This window comes from Mirounga leonina, unplaced genomic scaffold (assembly GCF_011800145.1).
Source record: "Mirounga leonina isolate KUSES-001 unplaced genomic scaffold, KU_Mleo_1.0 Mir_118, whole genome shotgun sequence".
Classification (NCBI taxonomy): Eukaryota; Metazoa; Chordata; class Mammalia; order Carnivora; family Phocidae; genus Mirounga; species Mirounga leonina.
In genome coordinates this window covers 658,731-669,123 of record NW_023270277.1, presented here as the reverse complement: position 1 = coordinate 669,123, position 10,393 = coordinate 658,731, and the positions used below count along the sequence as shown (strand labels likewise).

At 55.2% G+C, this 10,393-nt stretch overlaps 1 protein-coding gene across 1 annotated transcript in view; it reads right to left on the bottom strand.

Annotated features, from left to right (window-relative positions):
* The window catches only part of LOC118007322 (thyroid peroxidase-like), a 42,689-nt gene extending 36,835 nt beyond the window's left edge, over positions 1 to 5,854 (bottom strand). Inside the window, 2 exon segments of the mRNA XM_035000342.1 lie at positions 283 to 367; positions 5,761 to 5,854. Of these exon segments, the coding sequence (XP_034856233.1) occupies positions 283 to 367; positions 5,761 to 5,854 (179 nt within the window).
* Between the last annotated feature and the right edge of the window lie 4,539 nt (positions 5,855 to 10,393).

Sequence of the window (10,393 nt, the reverse complement as noted above, 5' to 3'; positions counted from 1 at the left end):
AGGACCCCTGCCTGTTGCCAGGACCCCCGTGTGCTGCCGGGACCCCCGCCTGCCACCGGGACTGCAGTACTGAGTCCCGGTGAGATCACCGTGCTTTGCTCTGGGGTTTGCCAGACAGAATTTGAGACTGAACATCGGTTCTTTCAGGATCTTGCCCACGAAGCCAGGAAAGAGAATGAACGCACATGAGGTCAAGTGGAGATTTTGGACCACTGGTGAAAAGTACACGGGGCAGCCCCGTCCCCTAGTGGCCTGCCCCCCGTCCCTCCACGGAAAGCCTACCTCTTCATGGTGTGGTAGATGGCGCCGTCCACCATGCGCCTGCTCGCTTCCACGATGCTGATGACAGCAGAGTCTCTGTTCCGTCCTGTGGAACAACATACGGCACAATGACGCAGATTCACATGCAGCCACCCTCTGCCACGTTCAGTGGACGTCCACCGCGTCCAGCATGAGGCAGCCACGAGCCCATGGCTCCTGGCCAGGTCCCCAGCTCACAGTGGGCATGAGCTCCCCCTGCAGAGTTGCCCCTGGAGTGCGAGGAGCGCGCGGACCCTCACGCTCGCACCGCCTCCAAGCGTCGTCGGCCACTCTTGCTTCCCGCTTGCCAGACCACCTCTGGTTAGTCCAGAGAACCCTGAGTACTTTGTTCCCTAACAAAGAGGCGCAGGAAGTTCATATTTCCCTATTTTAAGTTGCGCACCGGACAAAAGATAAATTACTTAAACATGCCAGCACTTTGCAGTGACAAGACTAGCATTTTCTTTTACTTTGTGCTTGAAAAGTTTAACAAGTCCTATGCTCTAAACGTTCATGGCCCCTCAAAATGCGTATATTGAAGCCTCACCCCCCGCGTGACAATGTGAGGACGGTCACAAGTGGAGCCCCTGCGGTGGGATCAGTAAGACACGGCGAGAGCCCCAGCCAGCGGGGACGCAGCCGGATGCATGTCCCCGCAGCCTCACCAGACCCCAAATGTGCCAGCTCCTCGATCTGGACCTGCAGCCTCTGGAGCATGAGGAATGCATGTCTCCTGTTTATACGCCACCCAGTTGGTGGTAGCTTGTTATAGCAACCCAGACTAAAAAAATAGTGTGAGATTCCATTTCTGGGTTGAAATGTGAGGTTCCACATGAATAACGTAAAGTAGCCAAGTTCTTCGAGTGACACACACAAGTAGCTTCTGTTACTAATATATCTTTTGCATAATCAATACTTTATCAAAGGAAATGCATTTATTTGTAAAAATAAATAATCAGAATGTTTTCGAGCATATACACCTTTATAGGAATTAAACTGTTTTTAGAATGGTAAATGTCTATATTTAGGATGAAGTGGGCACAGCATATCCCAGAAAATCTGTTTAAGTAGTGAGTACGCTTGGCAGGTGTCCTTGTCCTAAAACTTCACTAATGATTTTGTTGCAGGAAGAAGTAAGAGCCTCTGAACTGTGAGGAGCATCTGAAGATCCTGAGACAGCAGGTGCCGAGGGCAGAGACCCCAGCAGACTCGGGGGTCCCCCGGGGCAGAACCCAGCACAAGCACCTGCACGCACCCTCTCCACCGCCCCTCCTGTCCTCCCCAGTCTACTCTGAGTGTGTTGTAAGAAAGACACAATTCCATGTGGACTGTCCCTGGGATTCTGGGAGAAGTGATTAGCCACCAAGTGCTGGGTGACCCTCCGTCCGCAAGGGTCTGGGGAGCACACCGTGGGGCAGGGGCCGCTCTGCCAGGGCCCAGGCCTGCGAGCTCAGGGGGGCTCGCTGTGGAAGGTGAACAAGGGACCAGCAGGTGGGCCCAAGGAGGCAGAAACCCCCAGAACAGGCAGGGGCTCCACGGACCAAGCTGGGCTCGCGGAGTCGCTCTCGGACCTGCAGGGACGGGGAGACCCCACAAAAGCAGGGGTACCGTGCATCTGTGATTCAAACCCACTGCACAGCCCTCATGGCTCGTGTTTTCATCCCCAAAGCCAGCATGGCCCCTCACTTCCCGGATGTAACAGTCGCCCTGCTCATTGACCCTGTGCCCGGTGGTGACATGCGGGGGCCCTGGAGCCAGGCCGCCTTGGAGCCTGGTCTGAAACTGGCCCCCAAGCCCAGTGTGTCACTTCTGATCACCCTGAGGGTTATTTTGAGGGTGCAACAGGTGATTTGTGAAGCTCTCCGCAGAGGGCCCCACAAACCCAAGCGTTTGCAGGAGGCGGCTCTTCTGCTCTCATCCCCAGTGCTCTCAGCCGCCGTGAGTGGCCCTCTGCTCTCCCTATTCCAGACGGCCAGCCCTGCCACGGGGTTCGGGATGTGGGCTCAGGCCCACAGGACGCTGGTCCCCAGCCTCAGGCCGGCACCTGAGCTTTCGGCCAAAGGCTACACCAGGGAGGTTCCGAGGACCTCCTCCTCTTCTCCCTTAATTTGCGAGAGTGGCTCACGGAGCCCAGGGAAACACTTCCATTGATCAGTTTACTCAGGATGCAAATCAACAGCCCGAGGGAGAGACGTGCAGGGTCAGGCCCACAGCAAACAAGCATCTCTCCCTGGGACGTGTGGGGCCAGCTCGGTGGCATGTGGGAACGTTCGGGGTCCCCAACCCAGCAGCTCTCTGAACCCAGTGCTTCTGAGGTTTTATGGAGGCTTCATTTCAGAGACACAGTAGACAAGTCCCTGGGCATTGGCGCCTGATTCACCCTCCAGCCCCTCCCCTTGCCCAGAGGCGGGGTTGGGGGCCCGGAAAATTCCAACCCCCTGATCACAGGGTTGGTGCTCTTGGCCACAAGCCTCCATCCTTGGGTGACCTGAGGGCTTTCCAAAGTCTCCTTATTAACATAACGAATGTATCTTTATACCAGCCATGGGGGGAGGGGGGGCTAGTGTTTAGGGACCTGTGAGCAAGAAAGGGGGAGAAATTCATTCTGGTGTCCGAAGGACTCAGTGTGTTCCTCTAAATCCCCACAGCGTGGACGGTGACGGCTCGGTTCTGTCCTGCCCGGGACGGCGGGCTTGCCCTTCCTTCACAGACCCTGCAGCCCCCCTTCCTCCTTAGCTCCTTCCTCCCGGGCTGGTCAGCCTCTCACGGCGCCACAGTCAGCATCACGGACCTCGCGACCTGAACCTGCCCCCTTCTTTTCAGCTCTGAACACTGACTTCTAGAGAGTTCCATGACTTGTCCCATCTGAAGACACCTGCCTTCTGAAGACGGTCCTGGTCCCCCCCAAAGAAAGTTCTCCTTGGGACATAATCATCTCACATGTCGGAGGCCTGGAGTCTGGGAAGCTGTTATGCAAGTGAACGTCATACTTCAGCAAGAAGCAGCAAGTCAACTGTTTCCAAAGAGTGCTTGTTAAAAAGTTAAAAACAAGAACGCCAAAATCTTCCTCCTCTGAAGCCGTAAATGGTGCAGGCCCCCGAGTGTCACCGCTGACTGACTCTGAGGAGCTGGTTTTGCTCAGAGATCTGCGTTTGGATCCTGACGTAACTAATCCCTGTTTGCTGAAACCCAAGCAACTGGAATAAAGTTTGCCAACTTTCCTTGTTAAGTGCGTCCCCTCATTAGGCTGGTTCCTAAGTTCCCCGATCTGCAGGAGGGGCCTCTGCTTCCCGCGGTCCATGTGCACCTTATTTTCCGTAGCAGCTGTAACTTGGGGGAACGTCGGCCGTAAGGATGCTTGTGCATCAATCTCCACTTTGCACGGAGGACACGCATCCCCCTCTGTGTTGACCAACACATGACTTCCGTGAGGACATCCTCGGGCTCTGCAGAAGGGACCCGCCCTTTCTTTCTTAGACCCACAGGGCCATGCATGCATTTCTGAGCTGAGCCCTCCTGGAATCCCATTCTGGGGCTTTTCCTGAGCTAGACTCGAGCAGCATGTACGTGCAAGGGTGCCCTGGCCTCGCTCCTGTCCCCCAGATGGCTACAGGCCACAGCCTGACCCTCAGGTGTGCATGTCCAGGACCTACGTGTGTCCTTGACCATGTATCAGCCAGTCTCCAGTCCTGGGTGTGGGGCTTCATGGAAGGACCCAGAAGGACAGGGAGCTTGGACACAGCAGTACCTCGGGCCTCTGGGGCCGTCCCGGGGCTGTGAGTAGACTGGACGCGCAGGGGAGAGGTGCCCAGAAGTGAGCCCACAGGCAGCTTCACCTCCAGGCTGCGGGCTCCACGAAGACCCCAGTCCTGTGATAAGAACGCAAACCCACGAAAACGCACAGCAGTATCAGGAGTTAAATTGGCGACAGTGAAATGTGCGCAATAACAATGATCTTTCAAAGAAGCTTCACCAGTGAAAGCTGCCGTTAGCTCGTTGTCAACTGGGAAAAACAGTCTCTTCTATTAATGAATGTAAAATCGAACACGATCGAGAAATATTTTCTAGATAAGTAATTTGTAAACGATTAATAAGCCAGCCTCAAAATACTCCAATTAACAGTTAAATACCCCCGACGTGCAGCATTCTGATCGGATGCTGCACTGCATGTGATTTATATACTTCGTCCAAGCTACAGCAAAAAGAAAATTAAACTCTCCGAGTCGGGGCAATAATAAACGTTTCTGTACGAAAGCTGCAGGTATCACACGTCGGAGCTAACGGTGTGTTGCCCGTAGGCCTCCTGCTCTGGGGCTCGGCTGATGCACAACTTGCTCACCATCAGCCACAGGACTCCCAACTTTTGTTACCGTGGTTTTGTGGCTCTAGGGCCTTAATAAGTATGACCTAAAAGGGCAAATCAATTAATTCACAAGCCACTTGTGAACACCATGGCGTGCGGGGCCTTGGGACGGCTGGCTCACGTGGCGAGATGAGATCGCCTTCCCCGCGGCGGGCTGAAAAGCGCGTCTGATTTGTGTCCTGGTGTCGTCCAGACGCAGCACGCCTGCCACAGTGCAGCACGTCAGGGGGTCCCCGTGACGGATGATTTCCCGGTTTCCTGCGTGCGGTAGGTGTGCGAGGGAAGGGGCGCGGGCAGACCCGCGTTCTCTGAGCCCAGCGCTTGCCTCCAGCTTCCTGCCACCTGGGATGGGCTGGGAGCTTTCTTAGGGGCACAGGCGTCTGTGAAGGACATGGGTGAAACTTTCCATGTGGTCACGGAGCCCCGACTTCAGTGGGATTGGGGAAAGTGGGACTCCACACGTGTGTCCTCTTTGCAAAGTCGAGGTGGGGCAGGGGCTGTCAGCACGAGGGCCCTCCCACTCCCGAGGAAGGAGTGAGGGCCCGGGTCCGCAGAAGCCCCGCCAGGCTGCGGGCAGGCAGGAGCCTGCTGGGGACCGTCTGCGTCCCCGGGGCTGGCAGCCGGACGCACCTCCGACATTCTGCTCCAGTCAAAGCCCTTCAAGGTGTTTGGTGCCTTTTCTTTTTCTTTTTTAGCCAAACAAAAGCAGAGTTTGAGCTGTGATCATTTTAACCACCCCAACCCTTTCTCAACCCCACCTGACACTGTAGCGCTCTGGTTCCAGCACACACATCGCTCTCAGAAAACGACTTTAGAGCAAAGGAATAAGCAATTTCGCCCAAAGACATTTTTCCCCCCAAATATTCAAGCAGGTAAAATGGAGTCTCATTAATAGTCAGAGGACATGAGTTGTTCTTCAGACAGGATTGTGTTTCGATCCTTCCACCCTCCAGAATCCCTGCTCCCTTCTCGGACATGCGGGAGGAAACTCGGAAGGATCGGGTCTCCTCTGACTCTCAGGAGCCGCCTCGCTGCTCTCTGTTTCGGTGCCTGTGGACTGTGGCTTCATGAGGTCAAAGATGGTATTTGTCACTCACCCCACAGGAGGTCCTTGCGTCTCGGGAGGAAGGGGAAGAAGCTGTGCGTGCAGGCCGCCACCAGTGTGACGCCCAGGACCGCGAGCGCTCTCATTCTAACGGTGGAACCGGCCAAGAACATGCGGGCCATCAGGGCAACGTCCACGGAGCTGCTTTTCCGGGGACTTGTTAGCTGGACACTGTCATCTGGCTCTTCACTAAGTCTCAGCACCGCCGACGGCGTCCACCAGCTTGGGTCTGAAGCCTGGAAGACTCTGACTTGCCTCCCGGACAGAGAGTCCAGCAGCGCTGGGCTGTAGCTGCCGCCCTATAAACCCTCCCTGCGCTTCGGTGTCCACTCGAGCGTCAGGAGCCGGGGCGGCGCCCATCTCCTTGGGTTTGCGCCAGGCTTCCGTGAGCCGTCACAAGCAAGCAGGTCCTCGTGAGGCGGAGCCCTGGCCCCCAGCTAGAAAGAAGGAGAAGGAGGTGTGCGTGCTGAGGAAGAAAAAGCCAGCTACAGTCACCCTCGTGATGCTGGCCTCTTCTGGAAAAGGACCTCGACCTTCCGAGGCCGCCCAACCCCGTGCTGGTCAGGTGGGCCACTGAGGCCGGGCAGCTGTGGGCCATTACTGCCTCCTGCCTAGACGGTGAACGGGTGCTTCTCCCGGCATTGGGTGAGCAAGGAAACCCTGTGTAGGAAGCAGGGCTCCCCACTCTGACCCCGGGCGGACCTGCACCACGAGTCTGAGAGGGGCCCATGGCTCTCTTCGGAAGTTGAGGGAGGAAGGGTTTCCGAGGTTGGCCTCCTCAGAGACTGCGCACCTCAGACGCAATGTGGTCAGCCTAGCACGCGTCCACAGTGGTTCCCTCCAGCTAACAATGACACGGTTGCCAAGCCTTCCGTCCTGGTTGTCTTAAGGGAGACGTAGACTCTGTGTCCCATCCAAGTCTCTCGGGTTTCTACTACATGAAAATGATCTTTCTCCTTCTCTCCCTTCTTCTCTTCTCCAGGATTTACTCACGCAGGACTGCATCTTCTCCAGGGGAGCCAAGATCGAGTTCTGAAACCATTAGGCAAAGTCACCTGGAGATTAGCGCATCAGGAGTTTTCAGCATAAGAATGCCATGATCAGCACAACAGAGACCCCAAAGGTCTAGGACCATCAGAGTCTTGTGAGAGGAACAACCAGATGCACCTCTTTAGAAGGAGAGTCCTGGGCTTGCTGGGCAGAGCGGGGAGGCCAGCCGTGCTCAGCCTGCTGGACTGATTCATGGCAATCCCCTTGCTGCCTCTGGGAGGCCGGGGAAGGAGACGGGCAGGAACTGCAGAGGACTTGTTCAGGGTTGGACGCTGAATTTGAGGTATAGAACGCACACAGGCAGCGAGCTGGTAGGGTTTGCAAATACGCCGTTGGAGCTTGGGCTGGAGTCTGTGTGGAAGGATCCACGTGGGAGCGGTGTCCGTGGATCTGCAGCTGGATGTGGTAACATGTCGTCCCGTGAGAGAATGTGGATCAGAAAGACAGGCTTTCCCAGTAGAAGGCTCTGGGCACCAGTGCCTCGAGGGGCGTGGTGGGCTGCAATCCAGCAACATCACGTCTGAATCCTGGGACCCGGGACTCTACAGACATGATTAGATGGTGAGGTGCAATCGCAGGATCCTTATGGGACGGAGGCAGGAAAGTCTTGCGGGGGGGGGGGGGGGGGGATGTGACCAGAAGCCAGGGAACACAGGTGCCCCAGAAGCTGGAAAGAGCAGGGGACAGACTCTCCCCCGGAGCCCCAGAAGTAACCAGCCCTGTGGCACCTTGATTTTATTCCCTGAAGGCTCCCTTTGGGCTCAGGACCTGCAGAACGATAGAGAATAGGTTTGTGTTGTTGGAAGCCACGATGTCCATGGGAATTTGTGGCAGCCGAGTCCAGGAGACGAGCATGGGTGCAGGAAGTGTGTGGGGACAGTGGTGTTCGGGTATTCAAGGGGCACGAGGAAGCTGGCATTCAGAACCTGAGCAAGAACGCCCACTAGATCACAAGGTGTCCTTCCATCTGTCACAGCAACAGCAGAAAACCCCGTGTTGATGGGGACGTAGGGAAAAGGGACACAGCGTCCACAGGAGGCTCAGTCTAGACAGCAATTCTGTAGCATTTCTTTTAAGATGCCCTAGTCTTTTGACCCAACATCAAATTGCAGAAATAATCTACCATCTAGAAATGTGCATATTTAGCTACGCTACTTGCTGAGTTTCTTCCAAGATTAACTGAACACAATGAAGAGTGCGCCCAGAGAGCAAGGAAGACAATCACATAGAACAGGTCGAGAGATGCAAGGAGCAAAGACCCAGAATGACAACACATCTGTTTCTCAGAGACTTTGGCAGGAGGGTTTCCCGGGATGGAGCCTCAGAGAAGACACAAGGATGCAGCCGGCCAGGAGTGGGAGGGTAGGACGGGCAGTCCAGGCCCTGCGGGAAAGACCAGAGCTCTCCAAGGAGCAGCCTGCAAGCATCACAGGCTCGGCTAGCACTGAGCTAGCAGCCCCGGGGAGCACAGGGAGAGGGGGATGGATGCCAGGCAATAGGCTGAGAGAGAAGGAGGACTGTCAGAGGAACATGATGGGAAAGAACAGACTTCCTCTCCCCATAAGGATAAAACAGACAAGAAGTTCCGAGGGAGACAAGGAAATTCCTTGAGGAACATGATGTAGATTCGGGGAAGTGGTGGGGGGTAATAGCAAGGATGAGTGATGAGTGACCCCGTCCTGGGATCCCACACCCATAACGAAAATCAGACCAGCATCACCTGTGACACATCATCGGGTCTAGGAGCCAATTCTTGGATGGCTAGAACAGTAAGATGCTTTGGTCGGTGTTGAGCTGTCTTTCCAAGTGGAGCCCTGAAGGGCCAGGGAGGAGCGTGGGTCTGGGGGTCCCTGGAAGGTCTGGGCAAGCCCGCTGTGACAGGAATCACCCCCGTCCTTTCCTGGCTCCCAGAGGACGCCCCTTCCCCGGGGCCAGTCTCCTCCATTTGGGGGGATTCCGCGGGGATTCTACGGCAGCCAGAGACACTCAGACCAGGAAAGTTATTTAGGGGAGATGAACCATGAGAGACGATGGACTCTGAGAAACAAACTGAGGGTTCTAGAGGGGACGGGTGGGGGGGGATGGGTTAGCCTGGTGATGGGTATTAAAGAGGGCATGTACTGAATGGAGCATTGGGTGTTATGCACAAACAATGAATCATGGAACACTACATCAAAAACTAATAATGTAATGTATGGTGATTAACATAATAATACTAATAATAAATAAAAGGAAAGTTATTTTCAGACAAAATGCAGGCACCCGGATAAATATGAATTGCAGAGAAACAGCACTTTTTTTTTAAAAAAAGTATGCATTTTCGATGTAGTATTTGGGACATACTGTACTTGGAATTCATCCAGTCCTTTTTAGAAATTCAGTATTAACAGAAATCCCATGCTTGTATTTGATAAACCCTACTGTCCAGTGGGGGAGTGAGACGCCGACTCAAGATCAGCTCCACTGTCCAGCCATGCATGGACGTCACCTGCCAGTGGGTCAGGGCCTGGGACCTGTGTGACTGTCACCTGGGTCTACGATGTGGTCCCTGCTCCCCCCCAGACGTCCCATTTGACCTCCTGAGAAGCGCTCCGCGGGGTCGCTGGGTGGAGCTGGCATCCACCCCGGAAGAGAGCCCTGCCGAGCTGCCCTGGGGACACTGGGGTTGTGGGTGTGACCGACGGCCCGCGGACAGCTTCTGTGCAGGTGGTTCTGCTGGTCCTTGACGGTTTCCCTCCAGCACAGCAAGGCATTTGGGGACAGGGGAATACACGTCCTGAAACGCATCCAGCGCAGAAAAGGCCAGGCCTGGGGACGTCACCGAGGAACTCACACTTAAGTTGTGGCATTGAATGAGGAATGACATTCTCAGATGATCTAAATATCCCGGGGACTGAAATTAGGTCGAGAAAGTTGGTTTTTTGGAAGGAAGGGAAGGAAAAATCCTCCTCTACCTCCAGGGTCTGCTCGCAGGACAGGGAATCATGGGGCCGTGAGACAGATCAACAGGAGAAACATGGAAGCTTCACTCCCCATGCTCGGAGGCCCAGCAATGACCTTCTGGCCTAAAAATGGCCCGAGGCAGGCGGCCCGTGTACTCTTCAGACAAATGACAAAGACTCTGTGAGGAACTGATGGGCAAGGAGCATCCAACCTGGGAGCTTCCGATCGTGAGGAACTCTGAACCGGATTTGGGCTGGGGTGGCCGATGAGTAAGAAGTACCAGGGTCGTCCACACAGCCTTCTCAGCTCTGAACGTCCCACCCTGGTGACAAGGACGTCCCCAACCCCTCACCCGGGACACTTCCTGCTCCCAGGGGGACAGAGGAGCTTCCGAGGCTCCTCCCTACACAGCTGTCCCTTCGGTAACTGTTATTGAGAATAACCGACAGGCCCAGGTGGCCCGTTTTGGGGCGGCCTGCTCTCCACCCCCTTGGTGACAAAGACAGAGTCCAGCCCAGGGGGATTATACTGGTTGAGTTGATAGAAAGTGAACAGTTTGGTCAAAATCAGAGCCCACCAGGTTCTCTCCTTGAGAAGGACCAGTTCCTGTCATCGGTGTATTTAGTCAGAGT